Below are 22,443 nucleotides of genomic sequence, written 5' to 3' on the forward strand. Positions count from 1 at the left end.
ATCAAACCCTGGTCCTCCAGGTTGGGGGTTGAGTCATCGGGCTAACTCCCCGGTACTTGTAAAAAGTTTTACTGTTAACCGACCTAACAATACAAGCCTCGGTACCACTAGAACTAAACGGACACGTCGACAAAAATTGAGAAAACGGACAATGGTATTTGGGACGTGGAATGTCCAAGGCATTTCAAATAAGTTACCGGAAGTGATATCGGAGATTCAGAAACTTGGAGTGGATGTCGCTGTTCTTACTGAGACCAAGAAAAAAGGGCACGGGTCAGAGAATTACGGTGACTATGATCTATTCTACAGCGGCGTAGCCAAAGATCAGCGTGCTCAGCAAGGAGTAGCAATACTTTTGCGGAGAAGCCTACGTAAGTTCGTGGGCACTTGGGAGGCCGTCAACCAGCGCATTATCAAAATGAACCTTAACCTGTACGGACATAAGATCACGCTGCTCGGAGTATACGGTGTGAATGATGATGCCACTGTCGCATGGAAGGACCAATTCTTCGAAGATCTGAATGATGAAATACTGAACGTTGGTGCTGGCAGGGAAGCCATTCTTATGGGTGATTTGAACAGCAGAACGGGACGACGAGTAAACTGTAAAGTTGTTGGACCGTTTGGGGAGGATGCTGTTAATGATAACGGTGATCGGCTCATCTCAATTTGTTCTCAAACTGAGATGAAAATTTTGAACGGCTTTTTTCAACACAAAGACATCCATAAGTATACCTGGGTCCAGCCAACGCGAGGATTGAAATCCATCATCGATTATGTAATTGTAAAGCACACTACTAAGTTGAAATTGCAGCAAGTTAGAGTGTGCAGGGGACTCTCTTGCGGCAGTGATCATCATTTCCTCCGAGCAGATATAGCGTTTCCCGTTAAAGGGATTAAAGATAAAGAGCCAATGCCTGAGCAACAGCAGAGTCAGGGAACGCAAAATCATGAAGTATGGTATAACATCGAAAGTTTGGAGCACCCTAGTGTCAAGGCTCTGTATCGGAAACGCTTAGATGAGAAGCTGGGGGATGGACTCTCGGGTACCACGGAAGAGCAATATCAGTTCATCAAAGATTGTATCCACTCTGCAGCGAAAGAAGCCCTAGGTGTTCACAAAACCAGTAATAAATACCAGCATCCTTACTGGTGGGATGAAGAAATTGAAGACGAGATAAATCTTAAGAGGCAAAAACACCTTATATTTCTGTCGTCTAAAAAGACTGAAGATAAAGTTGCTTACAGGAAAGCTCAGTCTAAAGTTAGGAGCCTCATAACACGGAAGAAGAATGAAGCTTGGGAAAGCAACTGTTCTAGAATTAACACCTACCTAGGGGGGAGAAAAAGTGCTGAGAGCTGGAAGTTAATTAAAGGTTTACGTAGAGACATGAAGCGCGACATCGTTTCTCCGATATCACTTAAAAAACTGGAGGATCATTTTAAAGATCTTTTGACGGAAAGGCGCCCAGAGTTTCGAGACAACAGCACGGACAACGGAAGAATGAACAACTTGGAGATCCACACTTGTGACATAATTAAAGCGGTTAAAGAGCTAATTAATGACAAAGCACCGGGTCCTGGTGGGATTCCTGTCGAGTTGGTCAAGTACGGGACTGCCAAGCTCTTTGAGTGCCTCAGAAAACTGATGCAACAATGCATCAGGGGTGACGAGGTACCAAGGGAGTGGAAGGAGTCTTGGATCAAGGCCATCTACAAAAAGAAGGGAAGGAAGGACGACTGTAACAACTACCGGGGGCTCTCAGTGACCGGGACAATAAGCAAAGTGTACGGGAAGATACTGAAAGCGAAGATCGAGGACGAATGGCAGGATCACGAAGCAGAGGAGCAGGCTGGTTTTAGAGCTGGCAGGTCTACGATAGATCACCTCTTTGTTATTGTCCAGGTCATTGAGAAGAAAATGGCCGTAGCTCAGGAACTGCATTTAATTTTTGTGGATCTCCAGAAGGCGTATGACAGCGTGCCGTTGGTGAAACTTTGGGAGGCCTTGGAAAAATCGAATTTTAACGGGGGGTTGATTGACGCTGTTAAGCGATTTTATAAAGGGAGTTTTACCAAAGTTAAGTGCCATGGGGGGTTGTCAGCGGGATTTTATGTGACTAAGGGTTTAAAACAGGGATGTTGTTTGTCGCCAACATTATTTAAAATTTATCTCGAGTGCGTGCTAAAAGAATGGAAAAAGAAATGCTCTGGTATGGGTGTCCCCTTGGGTGATCTCGAAACTCTGTTTACTCTGTGCTTTGCTGATGACCAGGTGGTGGTTGCTCAAGATCAAGATGACGCGGAATACATGATGCGCAAGCTAGTAGAAGAGTATCGGAAGTGGGGTCTGGAAGTCAGCATATCCAAATCTGAGAAGATGACTTTTGGCGGTGATCAGCAAAGCATTGAGTTGGAGGATGGGCAGCAGATCAAAGGCTGCGAGCACTTTAAGTACTTGGGAGTGCGGTTGACCCAGGATGGAAGGACGGATCAAGCTATCAGGGAAAGGAACACCTTAGCAAGGAAGGCTATAGCGATGTTAAATGGAATCCTCTGGGATCAGCGGATTTCCAAAGATAACAAGAGGAGGATATACAACGCTGTAGTCAAAAGTATATTAACATACGGATGTGAAGTTTGGCAGCTGAAGAAACGGACACAGGATATGCTAAGAGCAACGGAGATGGATTTCTGGAGAAGGTCAGCAGGAATTTCTAGGAGAGATCGGGTCCGTAATGATAGAGTGCGTCAGATAATGGAAGTCGAAAATGACATCGTGTTCGACGTCATGACCAAACAACTTGTTTGGTATGGTCATGTCAATAGGATGACGGAAGAGAGGCTGCCAAAAAAGATGCTTGATTGGGTTCCTCCTGGGAGGAGACGTAGGGGACGCCCAGTGAGAGGTTGGCGACAGGGGGTGTTAAATGAGATAAGAGATTGTCAACTCCCTGATGACCTGTGGGAAGACCGAGCTTTGTGGCGATTAGGCGTCGCACAGCGCCAAAGAGCGCTATAAAAGCGACTCATATATATATATATATACTTGGAGTGGACTTAATAATGACGGAAATATTTACCACACGATTGGCAGAAACTCACTCTGAACTGATTACGAATCTGTGATTTTGGCTCCTCGGAAGTTGTCAACCATGACGACCGTTACTTCTGGTTTTTGTCGATGGTCAATGTAAAGTGTGAACTTCCTGTTCCTTGTGAATATTTTACTTATTAGCACAGTGGGAACGTACTATATGAAGTAATTTTTTAACGACGTGATCGTTATCTTTCGTGCGCAAGGAGCTCAGACTTACACCTCAATTGCGTGAAAACGACAGAAGATTTATTCACGGTCACTCCATCTATGCTCATTTGGTTGTCATTGGAAAGTCGAAATGCCAAGAGTGGAAACGGGCATTTTTCGGAAAACGGCTGCTCTCGAAAATGTAAGTGAGTGCCGTGTGTATACAGGGTGTCCCAGACCGCCCCTACCAGGCCTTTCTCTCGGTTAGTTATCGCGGTTGGGTAGTAAATCGTCCCCAAGGAATCCGAATTATATGGTACCGGACTCCCCCCCCCCAAGCACTCTTCTGTGTGTGTGTGTGTGTGTGAGGGTGGGTGGGTGTGTGTGTGGGGGGGGGGAGGTCACAACCCTAATTGTCAGGGTTCCACATAGAATTTGGATTCGATCGCATTAAAATTGAAAAATATGAAACATTTCACGTAAAAATCGACCCCTAAGTTTCGAAAATCGGTCCACTTTAGGCCGAAAAATGATTCCTTAAAGAGGGGGACAGTGGCCCCCTCCTTTCCCGTTGGGTCGCAAAATTGATATAGATTCTCCGGAAAAAGATGGTTCCCCAGATTATCGACGTGAGGGTATCCGACTTCCATAGTCTCGAAGCCTCACTAGCCTCTCATGGGGGTAGAAAAATTGAACCCCCCCCCCCCCCCCGTTTACCCCGTAGTTTCGGTACATAAATTCGGATTCCTTAGGGTCGATTCCCCGCTTAACCCCACGGTCCCCGACTTCGTATGCCCTAAACCAAGCGAAAAAGAAGTCTAGTGCGGGTGGTCTGGGACACCCTGTAAGTGCCTATTAGCAAGTGCGTTTATCTACTAAGGTTTTCACGGAAAGTACATTTAAAAAAAAAAAAAAAAAAAAAAAAAAAAAAAAAAAAAAAAAAATCAATCAGATTCAGTACTAATACTGGAACATTTCCTTGGGTCACTCAGATTTCGGATTAAATCACCCAGAGTAAGTTTTACAGCGGAGAGATTTCCTTGCTCACGAATGAAGGACATGGATCCCTAGAGGAAAAAGTCAGCGTTTGAGTAGATTTCTTAGCTCACGAATACGAGTAATCGGCATGGAGTCCGAAAAGAACACGTCTCTGCATGAGTGAATCAGTGAATCACCATAGTTTTCACGACAATTCTTCCCGGTCCCAAAGTTATATTAATTCAGAGAAAGGCTCAATTATGAACATTTCAAAGGCACTCAGAACCATAATTGCTTTTAACAATGTAGACTTCAGTCAAGAATTCCTGCATCGCGGGATAACCTGAGGACTTTCTCAAGATAGAATTTTGGCGGGCTCCTTTTTTATTCATTCTGCGCCGTGTCTGTCCAGTATACATAATCTGACACCATAATTTTGAAATCTCAAGCTTTGCTGCTGTCCGGAACATTGCTTCATTTCGCTTTTTACATTGTCCCTGTACGAATACAGTGAGACATTGATTACGTAATGTCGATTTTTAAGGAAATGGGGACTCGGGGACTCTCTTCTTGCAAATTGGTGAAACCGCCTCAAATTGACGTGTTTCCCCTCAATTTCATTACTTATTCTTCTCCTTTTTATTTATTTCTTTACTTCCTTTTTATTTTTTTATATGCTTTGTAATATATTTGCAATTCTGTCACCTTAGGAACCCTCGAAAAAGCAGCGATGATCGAAGGAAGTTTGATGCACTCCATTATGCGATTTCTAATTGTCGACGTCGTACTGGTTTTCCTAACTGGTCCTCTCTTCATCTTCTTAGTACTTGGAATCATCGCTCTTGCTTACTATCTTAGAAGACCCCTGAATTTAGTCCTTGTAAGATAATAACTTAATATTACGTATAAGATAATAACTTATTATAAAACCATAATACTGGTTGATGACTTATTAGATATCAACTTTATATGCAGCAGTTAGTTAGTACACATATTTAAACACAAAAAAGTTCGCATAATTGAATAATTTTTTGTCTTACAGACTTTTGAATGGCACGAACATTCGCCTCTCTTCAATGACAAATTGAATGATTTGGGAGCATATTTATCTAAACTTTAAACAATTTTTTACAAATTTATTCACCCACTCAGCGTACTTAATGAAATAAAGTCCCTTTGACGGACTTCGCTTCCTTCTTTTCACTACACGGTTCCGAAACACCGAGCATAAGGTAGATTACATTTTACAATGAAGAACCACTATCTCTGGCTCTTCTATAAAAGCAAGTATCTGCATAGGGAAATCAGTGGCATACATGTTGTTTCTAAAATGAATCAGAAATAGTGGTTCCTCGTTGCAAAATATAATCCAAATAGTAAGTAATAAATGAGTCGAAAAACAATTGTGTCTCGTTTTTTTTCCTAAGAAACATAGGGAGGATGCGAGGATGTTACGAAGTGAAAGCTAGTGGGAGGCAGCATTAATTACCTACACCTACATGGCTTGAGCGTGATGGATGTCTAACATGAGAAAAACACACAAAACGTACAGCACACGCATTAGTGCACACAAGTGCATAAAATTCGCGTTAGAGTATACTTTTTCAGATTTATCCTCTGATTCAGCTGCCTCTCGTCACTTATTGTATGAGACATGTCTTTGAGAAAACAATAAGTTTCCGAATTCAGCCAATCCCAACTCCTCTGTTGACTAAAATTGCGCTCTTGATGACATTATCGCGCGGTGCATTTCTACACTGCATAAAATTGTCAGCCCCTTGGCGTTGGGAACTATTTCGGAATCATTTCAAGGTGTTTGTGCCCACCCACATTGGTAAATATCTAAAATTTCTTTTCTTTTCCGTGCGATCAGGACTTGACCGGAAACAAAAGCGATAAACATTTTCAACTCCCTGCAAAAAGTGAAGCGATGGCAAAAGAGCAGTTGCTTAGCCGATTACGAAATATATCGGCCAAGCAAAAACTTCCGCTTTATCCAAATGGATGGTTTGGCTTAATGGAATCTTCGGAAATTGGGTTCGATCAAATGAAACACGTCTCAGCCTTAGGTACAACTTTATATTTTATCACTTCTAAAAACGAACAAGTAAATGTTTGGTCTTAGACTAAGTATACTTGCTTGGGGTAATTTAATCACACTTTGTGTTTAGAGTGGACAGCAGTTTGTCGGTTTGAGAGAATACTCAAAGTAGTCAGGGCTATTTGTAAACCGGTGAGAATTTATGAGTCGGAAGTGAAATTTCAAAGAATGCTGCAAATTTTGATGTATAATTCGTCACATTTTAAATTTGAAGGGGTATTTCTGGAGGGAAATTTTATGAGAGGCCAATGTAACCACTTTTATAATCCAAAATTGCTGTATGAACGGAGTCAGGAGCTTTTAAAGTTTCCTAATCTTGTCCGACCTCTCCTATTGAATCAATACGGTGTGCGACGCTTTCAAGATCGCACAAATTGACAACTTTACTTCAAGACGAGCAACACTGACTTACACTCATTTAAGGTTTCCAATGTAGAAGATAAAGGTGAATAAATATCGTACGATGGACCTTTCAAGCATTTTAATGATCATCTTTAAGTACCAAGTTTATAATAAAGAGATGCACACGACACATATGAAGAACAAGTCAAACATCACAGTCCAACTAGCGACCGCACTGTGTTAGACGCAATGCGTGAAGTATTCCTCCACTCTTGTAGGCGCTAATATACTTTCCGCAACGACCAGCGAGTGCACTGAGTTAAGAGCAATGCGTGAAGTATTCCTGAACTCTTGTAGGCGGTGATATGCGGTTCGTATGAGGATAAACACAATATAAGGGCAGCAATGAGAGCCAGATCTTTCTTATTTCAAATGCAAATGCAACTAATCAATGCATGCATATGAATGCATCGTAAATTCGAAACCAGACTAATATTGAATGTTGTATCAAAATTAGGAATGTGTTTCTCTTACTCTGAAATCGAGAATGATACGTTTGCAATATTCTAGTCATTAAATAGAAACATTGGTTGAGGAGGAAGCAGAGGGCGAAAAAGAAATGGAAACTAAAACTTCGGTAATACACGAACGAATGCTAAAATCTTCCTCTTTCTATATTAATTATTCTGTAATTGTCTCCCTTGTAATGACTCAGATAAAAAGAGATTTGTTGCGTGGCAATTAATATTTAACAAAAAAGGAAAAAAGAACATCATTTTCAACCGTGGCCGCTGGTCATGATCACCTACAACACGCATCATGTTGGGGGGGGGGGGGGAGGGATGCATGGAAGAAATAAAATAGGTACATGCATGAAAAGATTAATAGCTCATAAATCTGATAAATCTACCAGAGTAAGTGATCTCGTCCCATTTTGAACCGCGACAATTATTCATGACGCGGCAAAGCCAAGACTCACCGTATACAGCAGCTCCAATTGAGGAGCATTATGGAAAAGAGGCACATACGCGTATGTGCGTTGAGGAGATAGCTATCAGGCAGGCACGCAGGTGAGGGGTACTGATAAGGATCCCTCACCACAGATGCATCGCACTGATTCTGCTAATCAGCGCAATATCATCGGGTTGCAGTGATTGTCAACGCGTTGCACCGGTCACACGTGAATTTTTGTAATTATTATTATTAATTCAATTTATAATGGTCTCTAGTGAGTTTGATTTTTTCGCGTGTTTCGCAGTCTTTTTCATTAATAATGATCGAAGATGATCCAGCTCGTTCGCGATCGAAAACTATTTAATCCAAATTAAATAAAAGTAAAACCGCGAAAAATATTAAAAGACTGTGGAGGTAAACCGTACCGAACAAAGAAAGCAAATAAACTGATCGCGGGCAAGACTTTCATCCCAATAACTCAGTGTTGTGTGAAAAAGTGTTTTGAAAATGTTTCGAAGTAAACTCAAGAAAATACATTTACCATATCCTATTAACACGGATGTAAAGCCCTTCAGGATCAATTCATTTCGAAGTGTTAAGAAGCGTTCCATTAAAAACACAATCATTTGAGCCGAAAAAAAAACGGGTTCATATTTGGGACTGCGTGCTTCCAATTCATGGTTCTGAGATTCAAGTATATTTCAGCGGTTTTTACGAGGCTTGTTGCAAAATTCTGTTATTTTCTATTATGTAGATTGTAGAGTGACAGCAAACTACCTGTCCTAAAATGTGAGAGAAGTTTCAACTTCATGAAACATGACCGTTTACTATCTTTTATACCGTTTCAGGAGAGACATTCACCGTACTTCGAAAGTCTGATGGAAAAGTACACGTTTTTGACAGCTACTGTCCCCATTCAGGAGCAAGTCTGGGCAAAGGAGAGACTGCCAAATACAGTTCTTCGGCATGCTCCAAAAAATGCGAGAGTATTCCCTGCACCGAAGAAGGTAAGCATAGACACTATTAACATGAACCTTAATTTCGGGTAATGCATCAAAATCATATCTTCTAATTAAGTTGGAGGGTTTGAGATTTCAGTTGCTTGAACTGAAATGATGCTTGGATACACGAACCAAATTGACAGTTACACCAACCGCAATGTCAATTTGATGAACGGAGTAGCACAATCGATGTTACGTTGTTATGCGGAGATGAATTTACCTTAGCGCAAAGTTCTGCAACCGGGAACCGTAATTTCCGTCTCTAACAGGGGATGAAAACTGAGAGTCTTATCGATGGAGTTGCGAAATGAAATTGCACCGGATAGTTTCACATGTAATTGCATATGTTTCAATTTTCACATGAAATTCCACATATTTGCAGTTGCACATGCTTCAAGTTCCACGTGAAATTTCATTTCGGCCGAGAGGCCTCTTCGGCCCTTTTCTCGCAATCTTACGGTCATTTGTTGTTGATTCATTTCAAGCATCAAAAATTCTATGAGAAGAAAGCAACTCATTCTAATTATTATTCCTCATGGTATGTTTCTTTTTTCTTCTTTATCGGGTTGTATCATTGTATACTCGCATTTCCTTTTTCGCCCGATGTGAATTTTCCGTTGTATTTTCGGTTGTAACACTTTATGACCATTTCGGCTGAACCAGCAACCAGCCATACTTAGGCAAATTATAAAAAAAACAATACTTAAGTAAATTATAAAAAACCTATAACGAAAATTAAAACGATCGGAAGCTAAGACATTGCACCATCTCCGGCGGCATGTCGTGAAACTGGCAAGTGAGATATCACGATCACCTGATCGCGTTGCGTCATGTAGGAGGACGGGGGGAATGACCACCGGTAGCCACCTGTTGTTTTAATTAGGAGTTGAGAAGATGGCCCTTAGGTGGATTGGGGATATTATGGTCCTAACATCGGGCGAAAAAAGAAATTTGAGTACTAAGTATTCCTAGTATTCCTCAATAATTTCCGGTGACGTTCAGTTCCAGACTTAGCGAGGTTGCGGACCTGGAAGTCTGTCGAGGTGAACGACATCATTTTCGTGTGGTATCACGCTGAAGGAGAGGAGCCCTCCTACGAACCACAACCCTGGGAGGAGATAACAAATGGAGGTTACAAGTTCGTTGGTCGTTTTGAATCCACGTGTGATGCGCATATTGAGGTAAGTATGTAAAAGGGTCATTGTCTTTTAGCTCCGTATCAAATTGACTATATATTTTCCTTTCAGCTTATTTTTGAATGAAACGTTGCAAAAAAGAGGGGATGGCTATACCAACTTTTGTCGGTCATTTTATTACAGGGATTGATGTATGTCGATGAATGTCATCGCTATGCTATGCGGAATGACATTTTTAAGACCAAAATTGTCCAAATGAGACCAAAAAAGGATTTTCAATTGTCAAAACTATGATGATCTGCGACAGTAAAGAAGCGAACTCTAGAAATGCTCATTGCGACAGAGATAGATAACTGACGAAGATTGAGTGAGGAGAAAACGTATCAGGAATTATCACAACGTGCTCGGGAGATAATGAGCGTAAAAGGGACAATGGACCACTGGACAAGGTATGAAATTAAACATTCTGATCCACGTTTCGTTATCAAAATTTCACGTAAAACACAATTCGTGCAACGAAAATTATTGAAATTAACTCCTAACCAAGATACATAATATTTCTCGTGAATTCAAATCTTCCGCTCATGAAAACGCAATGGTCTACGTGAGTCAAATCGCACTAACGTTACAGTCTCTACGATACGGAAATATGGCGATCTTAATCTTGACGCTTTGGCTCAGGTAGGTATAGCCATTGAACAATAAAGGAGAGGAGAGGAAAAATGCTCAATTGAGGATGAGCCTATCAAAACCGTTGTAAGGCGCGATTTGACTCACGTAGAATATTGTATTCCTTGTGACCAGGCAATTCAAATTTCCCGTCAGCAATGTAAAATAAAAACGTTGACATCTTACTTAAGACTTAATTTCAGTAATTTTCAATGCAAGAATCGTGTTCTACGTGATATTTTTGTTCAGAAACATGTATCAAAATGCTCAAATCCGTACCTTGTATAGTGGTCCATTGTGCCCGATAGCATGACCAAGCATGGTATAGTTAATGGGCAAGTTCAGAGGATGACCAATACCAGGTTGTCGAAAAAGGTTTCGGTGTGGGTTCTTGCAGATTTAGACATTCGAGAAGGTGTCCAGCTACAGGGTGGAAGAGGGCTTCTGAAAACAGATAGAGAGACGCCAGCTTCCGGAAGATTTTGACAGATTTTTATGGCGGTTATTAGGCGCAGCAGAGAATAAGCGAATTTTCGCGATCGAATGTCATTCATCAAACGAATTGATCAGTGCTGAGTGATGCCGATGATCGGTGATGTCAGGAGCCAATCAGAGCTCAGATTTTTTTCCTAAATGAAATTAAGAAGAAAATAAGAAAACACGAAACACTAAAACACAGAAATTGCGAAAACACCAGACTTGAATTGACAAAACACAACAACAGAAAGAGATGACAGAACAAAAATTTTGGTGAGAGATGAAGTTTCTGACATCGATTGCATCAATTCAAAAATCGAATTCAAGTCCCGAGGTGAATGCGAAATTTCAAATTGATGGATTTCAACGGTCTCTGGTGAGACCAACGAAGAAGTCGAATATTATTGAAAAAAATGCACAATCGTCGAATATCATTCAACGGTGAATGATATTCGATCGCGAAAATTCGCTTAGTGAGCACCCTAATGCACTGTATAGACCTATTACATCGATGTATGTTGGCCAAACTTGCTCACCACCCCCTCTATTATATTTTATTGATATGCCCTTCCTCAATTATACGCTAATTTTTCCTTTTTTAAAGTTAATGTTTATGTTTTTAAGGACGGTATTCAAAATTTGGCTGATAACGCACATGTAAACAAGGTGCACGCCCCCAGAATGGGTTTAGCGGGAGCTGATTTTGACGGCTCGATGAGGAAATGGCTCTCCTATTTCGCCGTGCACGTCCAAAAATCGACCTGGGAACCTGACGCATACTTGCCTCATCTAGCTTGGACCCGGACAAAATTTCAACTTTACCTTTTCAATAAAATTCCTATCCTTGGTGCCAACGGCCTACGCGTGATTGCAAGAACCGTATGTATAACGACTGTATTCCGTTTAGTCTTATTTTCATATGTATGTATACCAATGTGTGCGCACATCAAAAGGAATGTGTTGTTATTATGGCATATAATTCTTTAAATATGCCACAATTGGACTATTTGTGCTAAAATGACCAGGAGACTATGGGAAAGAAGGGATGTGCTCGTTAGTTGATGGTTGTAAGAATGAATGGGAATTACAGAGCGCCAGTGACGTAATCCGTGATGACCGGTACCGGGGACAACGCGACGGTCGGGGCTTTTTAACTCATGATTCCTGTCCACAATGCTCTTGTCACATGTCCGCGGCTCATGAGTTAGCATATTTTGGCCCTGGGTTCCTTTTGATTTAATGTGAATTCACATACTTCACCGTTTTGCAAAAGGAAACACGCCCACTTTTACATTGTTTCTAATGTAGCTCAAACGAGCACACTTCATCTTCTCCACGTGTCTCTAGTTTCCTTTTAGCATAAATAGGTCAAATTTTTCTGACACTGAAAGCAGATAAAATTTTATGACCATCTTATTGTTACCTATAGCTTTCTCATTTGTGATGTAGATAGATACACTGGACACTAAATGTGCATTATAATGTGTACTATTTGTGATACATACTCTCCTTTTGCGTAACGATTAGGATCTTTTATTCCAGATTGGACCGAGCATCTTCGAGGTATCAGTGTCTGTTTGGAACTTGACAGCGCATCAGACGTTTTTTGTCACGCCGGTTGGGCCACTGACTCTTCGAGTGGTGGACAGAATATATGCGCGACCGTTCGAGAATCTAGTGGGGCGAGTTTTCTTGTGGGGATTCAAACAAGCCGTAAGTGTTGTCAACGGTCAATGCCAATCAAAACGATCAAAAGACATTTTTTCAAATGAACATTGCAAAAATGGATACAAAATTCGATGGCTAAACTTGAACTGAGTTCATTTTCTCTTACGTGAAAGAGCCAACTTTATTCCTTGAAATGGACCACTAGACAAAGTACGAATTTAGGTAATCTGGTACATGTTCCTTAACCAGAATTTCACGTAGAACACGATGCACACAACGAAAATTACTGAAACCAACTCATAACGAAGATATTAACGTTTTTATTTCACATTAGTTACGAGGAATTTGAACTGCCCGCTCACAAGAAACTCAAAGCTCTACGTGAGTCAAATCGCGCACTACAACGGTTTCAGCAAGCTTCACAATCGAGCAATGTCCATTTCCCCCATGTGTTGTTCAGACTATTAGCAATTTGCTATGGCTGAGCCAAAGCGTCAAGATTGAGGTTGCCAGATTTTTATATCGCAGAGACTGTCATCATAACGTTTAGCGCGCGATGTGATTCACGTAGAGCATTGAGTTTTTATGAGCGGGTGGTTTGAATTTACGCATCAAGAATCATTAATTATCTTCGTAAGGAGTTGATTTTCGTAATTTTCGTTGTGCGCATCGTGTTCTGCGTGAAATTTTGGTTACGAAACATGTATCAGAATGCTGAAATTTGTTCCTTGTCTAGTGGTCCATTGCCATGAGATATTTTTCAAATAGTGAAAAGAAATCAAGACAATATTAAGAAAATCACTCTCCAAACTGATCGCGGTACACGCACGAGTTGTCTTGACGGAAAGTTGGAGGTGTATAGCCAACATGCGTCACATAATCAGCATAAAGCTGAAAATCTCAACCTCAATAGGGCTGAAGAAAGAGTTTTTTGCTGAATTTTCTCCGAGCTTGGTAGCAGAAAATTCAAGAGACTGCGCTGCACTGATGATGGGTCCAAATTGGACCCGAACCGCGTCTGCAGTTACCTTCCTATGATCGCAACTGGTGTTGCACCAAACAGCACATCTCTTTGAGAGAAAATTGTGCTTGAATCAGCTTTTTCCCTCTATAATGATATTTTCAGCTTTAGGATGTTGTGTAACGCACGTTGGCTGCACCAATATCTTTCTGTTTTTAGCGGCTCTGGTGCTTGCACTAGAGCTGCTATTCCGGACGGTCCCAGCTGGGGAGTATCAATGCAGCATGTTACATTGTAGAGACCGCGCGTTGGTTGATGGGAATCGGCGCCATTTTCGGCTATGTTCCTTGTCATGACTTTATTTTATTGCATACTGTTTTATTGTTAGTCAATGCTATGTTGTGTATTGTATTTTTGGAATCATGGTGATACAGTCAACAATTCAAAACTTGTTTGTGCTTTTATCTCGTGATGGAAAAAATGTACTTTACGTACAAAATTTGAAAATTTGAATTTTAAAGTTTTCGCGGTTAAGGAAGCTTTAACCACTGGGTTGGAGCTTCCTATAGTCATATTACTTGATATCAGCTGATAGCAAACAAAGGTTACCAGGGAAACCGTAAACGTCTAACAACTATCGTGGCCATTGGGGCGATTCGACAGTTTGAATCGTTTTCGTTGATTGAATCGACAGTTGTCGGATTGTACATCAATGACAAAATGTGTCTAGGCCCTCATTCTTGACTACAACTACTGCCCCCAGAGCCGCTCTCCAACGCCAATGCGTTGGAGCTTCCTGCTTGTTTTTTTCTCCGTGGTGTTCGAAAAATGTTAATCACACTATACTCTAATATATGTACAAACACGTCAACGTTGAAATACAAACTTGATATTTCAAACTAACATTCAAATTATAATGAAGTTATTCTCGTATCACTCCACCAGATTGAAGAGGATATCATGCTATGGAATTACGGAACACCCAGACCACAACTGAACGTAGTAAAGGAGGAAAAAACTCTTCTCAATTTCAGGCGATGGTACAGCCAGTTCTACTCCGAGAATAGCCCTTCTTTGAACTGTCAAGATGAGAGCATTACGACCAATTTCAACGGAAAAGCAATTGCTGCCTGACTATATGTATGACTACTGCGTAAATGTGAAAAAAAAAAAAGTCGCTAACAATAATAATTGTAAGAGTGATCAATATTCGCGACACTGATGGCTACGTGAAGCGCGATTCTTCCAAGGGTTTTTGGAAATTTTTATACAAAATTAGTTCCTTCCTCAAAGCCCAAAATGTGTATGTTCTGTCAACATTTAATTTCGGAGGCGCGAAAATTGAAAAGTTCTCGAAGTCCGGTTTACTTTTCAGTTTTACTACAACTTAAATATCATGGCTGATTCAGCCCGTGTAATTTCAGCTTGAGTTTCACTTTCATTATGACAAAATTATGTTCATACTAATTTCAGAGTATAAATTGTAATTTGTTATTTCCATAAAAAAAAGGAAAATAAAGTTATTCATGATGTGTAAATCTGTAGGCTTAGAAATTGCTTGGATGGTCTTTTCGCCTGAAATCACAAGTGTTTTGAATCTGATAGAGTTGGCTCTATACGTTCATTTTAAATAATGTTTTGAGGGTAAAAAGTATTGATCTCGATGAGTATAGGTACTTGATAATAGAATACAATTGGTAAATTTTCTCACGCTAAAATTCGGAAATAATACATTCCTCCCTTAGTTACGTAACAATCACGAAGGTGAAGGTCAGACCCTTCTCCTTAAAGAATTACGTACTACTTTGCTAGAATTTAGTCTCCATGGACGCCGAGACTTGTCATTTACCTAAATTATCGAAAGATTCACCGCTTTTTGATAATGGAACGCAACTCCATTCTTTCCCTTAGTGCGTAAGGTAATTTTTAAGACCCCCTAAATCATAGAATTCAATGGACAGCTATACTGGCCGGCGATAAATAATTGCAGTTTTTTACAGGGTATAACTCCCAATTTTTGGGCTTATGCATTTACCGAGTGAGCAAAAATTTCGAGGAATTTAGTTCGCCATGAAAAAACACTTGGTGGCTGTTATTCCACCCAAACTTCCGTTAACAATCAGAATGACACTAAGCCCTGTTTCAAGGAAAAAGAAATGGCGGATTGGGCACAATATATGTTCCAGATAAAGGTCAGTTCAAGGTATAGAGTATTGTAAAAAGAGTTGACTCACCGGCCACTTGAAAAATAAGGAGACAGGTGTGGACTAGAATGACCCACAGCATGCTAAGGAAACGCAATCCGTGCAAAGGTGCTAATGTGTCATCGCCGACTTCAAAACTTCCAATTTTTCGCATGTTTCTTGGCACCGAAAAGGCTAGAAGAACCTCAGTCGCTATATTGTGAGCTGCAGACGGAGAATAAGCATCAATTAGTTGAATACTCAAGTGTTGACGCTTATACTTCTTAGGTCGAATTCATTTTTATATGAGGGTGAAAGATCCACACCATTCAAACTTGCCGAGGGCAATTTAATATTGTAGAAACAAAAAAGTTCACTACTTTCTCCGTACATGGCAACCAACCAAAGTCAGTGATTTATAGACATATTTTCATAGTAGTTCATTCTGATACAAATATTTCTGGCAATTTTAAACAGCCTGACCAACTTAATTCCTTCTACAAAAAATTGATTAAATAAAAGCATACTTCATCATAAGGAAATGAGGCTTCATTCCAGTCCTGAATAAATGGTAAAGTTTTTCCAACTATGTTCAAAGATCTCGAAGGAAATATGACTGATCGATTAGCGAGACACTGCCCTGAATTTTATCATGTCCCTAAATTTTAACGTACTTAACGGTATAATTTACGTTGCACTGTTGAAATGAGAAAAATTAAATAGGCTCTTTCGTAAACGTCCGACCTCTTTCGTGATACGTTAGAGAAGCATAAGTTCATTTTTCAAATCCAACACTGATAACTTGCGTAGTAAACTGCAATAATATTCCAGCGAGTATTGCTCGTAATAATTATCTGCATTGACTATGGAACATAAGATCGAAATAAATTTGCAACCAACGGATAAACAACCACTACAAATTCTAAAACAATGTATCATAAAGAGAACATATTCATCTCTTGTGTCTCAAAGTTTGCCTGCATCAACAATTGCAGGCGTTTTATGGAGAAATGATTTCCTAAAGGCTGGATGTAAGCAGCTTTTCCTCATCGCATTTAGCTACCGCACTTCAAGGATATATAACTTCTTGTTAGATCTACTCGACAGGCTACAATATGACTTTCTTAAAAGTCAAAAAATACCATCTCGTTCAATCGTTTCTCGTGGTTTCGATTTCTTGACACATTTTATTTTCTATAAAAACATCCACAGTGAAAAGTTCTGTGAAAATATGTCCGTTCAATCATTTTTCTTTAAGTAATAAAATATGGTGAGGATTCTGCAACGTCATGATCGAGATACGTGTTGTTTCACTTTAAACAGATGGATAAGACACTGAAGATGGCTCAACTCTCAGTGAGAAGGGGCTGTATTAATTGAAGAACGAGCGAGTATTTTCTTAAAAATTAGTGAAAAATGCGTATGGAGTTATAACATAAATGTGCACTGGCCATCATCATCAACAGACTGCCTATTATAATAATATTTCGATGACCAAAATACAAAATCACGTATCTTCATCGCGGTGTTTTAAAGTCGCTGCAAAGTCGCAGAAGGAGATGCAAGATTTCGCACTTGGACCATCGATTGGAAAAACTGAAATTTTTCACCTACCTTTGCTCCAGTTATTTGGTTCGCTCATGAAATGGATTTTTGGTCGAGATGATTGAATCATTTGTCTCATTTTACTTCCAACAGCGGTCATTTGATAAGCTTCGGTGAGATCTGAAACTGAGGTTGGGACGATCAGTTACATATAATCTTACATCTTCATGAGATGTGTCTAAAAATATCTCGTCTAAACTTTGATTTACCCGAATGCTTGTTCGATTCGGCCATTCGCATTGAATGACCATCTCTGACTTTATTTTGAAATGCTCTGTCACAAGAATGGCCTCTTAATCGATATAATGAATTTAAAATCAAAATTTTGTGGATTCCAATCAAATGGTATACTTAGTAAGTACAGAATTGAACCAGATAGAACTTAAATGAAAGTGAAATATGGTTTGAAAAGAAAAATCACATTCAGAGATGATAAATTTTGAGGGGGAAAAGAGAAAAATAGTGAATAATATGTATTTCATTGGCAATTCATGGGAAATAATGTAGGGGGAAGATCTCGGGTGACGATTCACTGTTGTCACTGGAAACGAAATAATTTTCTAAAGAAGAGAACATAAAAGGTTTTACAGACAATTGGAACATGTGTCGACTTACCTATCGGTAAAGGGGCTTTTTTCTTGACCATGTCTGTGACTATTCCCGGTGTCTGATCATGCTTCATTTTCAGGCAACTGTTAAAAAATAAAGTCTGTCCCGATATTCTCACTTCCGAGGGATGGAAAATACCCCTCACAGGTTCCGCACACGCAGGATCAGGAACTAACAAATCGTAACAGGTTCCAGCCAACATTAAAGTTCCTATGACGATACTGGTCCATCTGTTAAACGTTGAACAATGGTGGGTCAAATAGCATAACGTCGGTATTGACTTTAAAACACACCTTATTTGGTTAATGAAGCTTGAAAAGAAATATGAAAATGTAAATACCGTGATAGATGTAATACTTTTTTTGACAAAGAAAACATGGTGATTAAAAAGACCAACTAAAAATACAATTAAGGGTGAGTTCACGACAGCGGGAATAGGAATGTCACCGTCATAGTTTCATTATATGAGGTAACCGCGCATTGTAGTTACAACGCCAGTGCGTTTATAATTATAGTCTGTTCTTGGTAGTGCTAGGACGGCAAGAAATCCTAGAACGCCTTCAATTTTTAGTAAGCACGACACGCATATCCATGGATCACGGATAGTTGCATCAAGGCGCTATTAACACGAGCACGCCTCGCAAGTTACAAAAATACCTGTTGGATGGTATGACCCGCGGCTTCGAAGGGGTCGAAGACAACCCCGGACATCGCTTGGACAACTGTCCACACTTCTCTGAGCAGGGCGCCACAAGATCGCGTCCCTCGGGTCGACTCCGATGCCCCTAGGGCACATCGGCTCGGACGGAAACGCGGGATCGGGTTATCTCGGCGCTCGCGCCGGGAGCCCACCCGACGACTAAAACCCGATTAATACTCCGGCGCCGGGCACCTCTCATATCTTCAATGTGGTGCACGGAGGCCGGCTTCGCCGGCGAGAGAATCGCCCTTCCACGACGGCGTCGGAGGAGAGTTCCAGTAATCAACCTAGAGGACTCCACGGACTCGGATCGAGGACCAACACTAGCCAAACAGCACCAGCCAAAGGACCGGACAGCCAAGCAGCGCCAGCCGAAGGACCGGACAGCCAAGCAGCGACCGGCCGAAGGACTAGAGAGCCAAGCAGCGCTGGCGGAAGGACCAACAGCACGAGGACCAACAACATGTGTTTTTACGAATCGCTCTAGTGCTCGCCACCGACCTAGTACCAAGTTCTTGCTCAACTGGGAAAAGTCGTTGTCGAGCGCGAACAGCGAGTACACACCCGCGTTTCGGACGAAACGTCTCGAGAAACCCCGACGCCTGGGCAAGCAGGCGAAAGGGCGGATCGAGGCGCGGAGTCCGCAGCGCGGGAGGGCTACCACGGAGCCCGCCCAGGCGCCCACCCGTGAAGGGCCTCGCACTTCTGCCGAGCGAGGACCCGGACCGGGACCAGGGCGGCGAGCCCCATCTCCGACCGGGGGAAATCCGACGCGGACGGGTCGCTAGCGCAAGGCAGTTTGTCCCAAGCGCCCCCGCCCCGCGATCGTGACCAACCCTGGGAGGACGTACCTGAGCGAAGGACTGGCCAAGGCAACCCATACCCGAAGACCCGGACGGAGCCAAGCAGCGATGCGGACCCAGCCACGCAGCCCCGGACCGCAACCTAGCCCATAGCCCATCCAGCAGCCACGCCGTAGCCAAGCCGTGCCAACCTGCAGCCCAGCCCCAATCATGGACGGATAAAGGACGTTTTCGCCGAGACGGTCCGTCTTGTCGTCTAGACAGGACCCTCTCCGCGGAGAGACGTTCTTAATCACGATCACTCCCTGCCTCACTCTAAGCAGCGGACCGTCTCGGCCAAGCGCGGGAGCGCCCAATTCTCCCGCCTCTGTAATGCGGCACTACCGCTCTATCCACGTCACCCTTCACCGCACCCTCCTATCTCCGCCGAAGCGGCGCCCCGTCTGACGGCGCACGCACCCCGACTTGATCCTTGACTTCGTCAAGGCAACCCGCTTTATCGCACCTCCACGGCGCGCGCCAAGTCACCGGGACTCCCGATCGGCCACGATCACTCAAACTTTCAGAGCTACCCAACCTCGCGCTCTTTATAGAGCGAACCCTCGCGACACCCCTCGGCGAACTTCGCTTCGAGCCGCGAACCGATCGAGCCCAACTCGAACTCTGGCACGATCTGACCTCGCGCTCCCCTCGTTGGCGCGAGCCAAGTTACCGCGACACCTACCCGAGTCGCTACCACTCCACCTCTTAGCGCCGAACTTCGCATCACGCGAGCCAAACGGCTCTCTACCGCTGTGCGCAACTTCCCTTGAGTCAAACCACCGATGAGCGCCAGCGCCCCAACTCGCGCCGCGAACTCAGTCAAGTCCGTCCAAGGACAAGCAGCCCAGTGGTGCGCGATTCGGAACGCGCACCCTTCTCACGGGCACGGATTCCGACAGCCTAGAACCTGACGATAGCGGAACCAAGGACTTAATGGAACCAGGGCAGCCCCCTATCAATGATTTATGAATGGAAGAAAACACTGAAACAAACGAACTGCTGCAGGGGTTTTCGGTACCCCCAGAGCCGGTAGGTAGGGAATCTCCGCCCAGCAATGGGTCGGAGTCCGCGTTCCCTACAGATCGTTATTAAGCAAGCGGACAAACCCAAATGCAAAATCCAAGTCAGAACCAACCTCAGACCTCCAGGAGGAAAAGCACCATAGGAGAGCAACTCAGAGACTTCCTACATCTAAGGAAGCCAAAGGGAACGGAGGTTCTCCGCCCCGAAGCTAGCCCTAGCCCTAACCTCGAAGTAACAGACGACGGCAACCCGCGCCGTCCGTCTATTGAGACGCTGATACAGAAAGAAATTGTCAGTAGCGCCTTAGGCACGCTACCCAGCTCGAGACCTCAGGCCTCCACCCTCCCTCCCGTCCCTCCTCCGCGGAAAGAAAACGGAACCCCCAACAGGAATAAACGAAGGAGGAAAAAGAGCCTCACCCCCCCCTCCCGATAGCGACTGGAGGGAGAGCCTCGCCCGAGCAGCAAGAGAGGGGAGAGAAAAACTCGTAGAAATGAATAGTCGTAGGACGGCAGTAATGGAACATCTCGAAAGATCGAAGGGGAAATGTAGCAAAGAACAGAGAAACGATGTGGACGGGGTCATGTCCGAACTCCTTGCCACAATTGATACTCTCTGCCAAGCGCTCCTCAGCGCGTGCGAGAGGAAAGCAGAACAGCCTACCCTAAAGGATGTAGATATGGACTCGGTCTATACCGAGTCAGACACGGACTCCATCTTCTCGGAAGCCCCTACGAGGAATAACACCGCGCGCTCCCGGCTAAAATCATCGCCGGCTAAGCTTCAACGAAACGTTCTCCCAGTGATCGACATCTCCCCCTCAGCCCCCCCCCCCCCCAAACAGAGGGGCATCAATCGCAGAAACGATCGCGAACACGGTTAGGGGCGAGACGGAAAAATTAAAGCAGGACATCCTTAAAGAAATCGTGGCAGAAATTAAGAAAATTCTGCCCGCGACGTTGGCACCGCCCGCTCCCCCGCCCTCCGCGAGCACGACAGGGACTAACCAATCTGTCTCGAACGCGGAGACCACTCAATCTCTGACACTGATTCACCCAACTGGGGAAGGCACTAGCCAAGGGCATCAAGCACCGCCCCCAGGCCATCTTAAGCGCAAAGACGCAACTTACCAGAAAGACTTTCCGCCGATAAAACGACCGGTCCATAAACAAGTTCGGAAAGTCAGAAGCGAAGCCGGCGCATCGACAGACACAGAGGACGACGCGGCCTCCACACCCAAGTGGGTGCAGGTGAGAAGCCGCAAGTCCAAACAGTCGGTCCGAAGGAGGAACCAATCTGTGAACAGTAGAACGAGCGCGACCTCCTAGAAGGAATCCGCCGCGGAGCCACCTCGCGGCCGTCAGGGGAGCATCGGCTCGCCATCATCACAGAATAACAACGCTTGGTTGTTTGTTTGTTTCCGTTTGTTTTTCCGTTGTGTTCTTTGTGTATCATTATTGTGGTTGTTGGTGCCACGGCTGTTCCCGTAAAGGTCACTAATGAAGCAAACCCTGCAGAACACCTTACATCGTATGCTACCCGATGACACCCCAGAGGAGGAAACGGACTGCCACCGAGGACTCCGAGATTCTTTCCAACAACTACCGGATACGCCCCTCTCCTTTCCTTTCGACGCCGGAGCGCTTAGAAAGGCGGCGGAGAAGCTCATGAGCGGCAAGGCACCCGGACCAGATGGTCTTCTGGCCCCTGTCCTCAAACTGGCCCTCCCATCCATCGGGGAATGGCTACTCTCAATTTACATCGCCTGCCAACAGACGGGCTACTTTCCTATCGGCTGGAAGCTGGGCAGACTAGCCACAATTCCCAAAGGAGGTGAGGACAGGGACCCGAGCAACATAACGGACCTCAAACCATTGACGATGCTCTCAGAAATGGGCAAGATGCTCGAGAGACTCATTGGTCTGAGGTCAGAAGAAGCAAACA

The 22,443-nt window shown here is 43.2% G+C and overlaps 1 protein-coding gene across 1 annotated transcript in view; it reads right to left on the minus strand.

The window, feature by feature from the left end:
- The window catches only part of LOC109030018 (O-acyltransferase like protein), a 79,872-nt gene that overhangs the window by 33,528 nt on the left and 23,901 nt on the right, over positions 1–22,443 (minus strand). The window contains exons 5-7 of the mRNA XM_072295966.1: positions 17,938–18,161; positions 17,332–17,448; positions 15,769–15,942 (exon numbers count right to left, since the gene is read on the minus strand). Of these exons, the coding sequence (XP_072152067.1) occupies positions 15,769–15,942; positions 17,332–17,448; positions 17,938–18,161 (515 nt within the window). The remainder of the gene's footprint in view (positions 1–15,768; positions 15,943–17,331; positions 17,449–17,937; positions 18,162–22,443) is intronic.

Source organism: Bemisia tabaci, chromosome 2 (assembly GCF_918797505.1).
Source record: "Bemisia tabaci chromosome 2, PGI_BMITA_v3".
In the NCBI taxonomy this organism is placed as follows: domain Eukaryota; kingdom Metazoa; phylum Arthropoda; class Insecta; order Hemiptera; family Aleyrodidae; genus Bemisia; species Bemisia tabaci.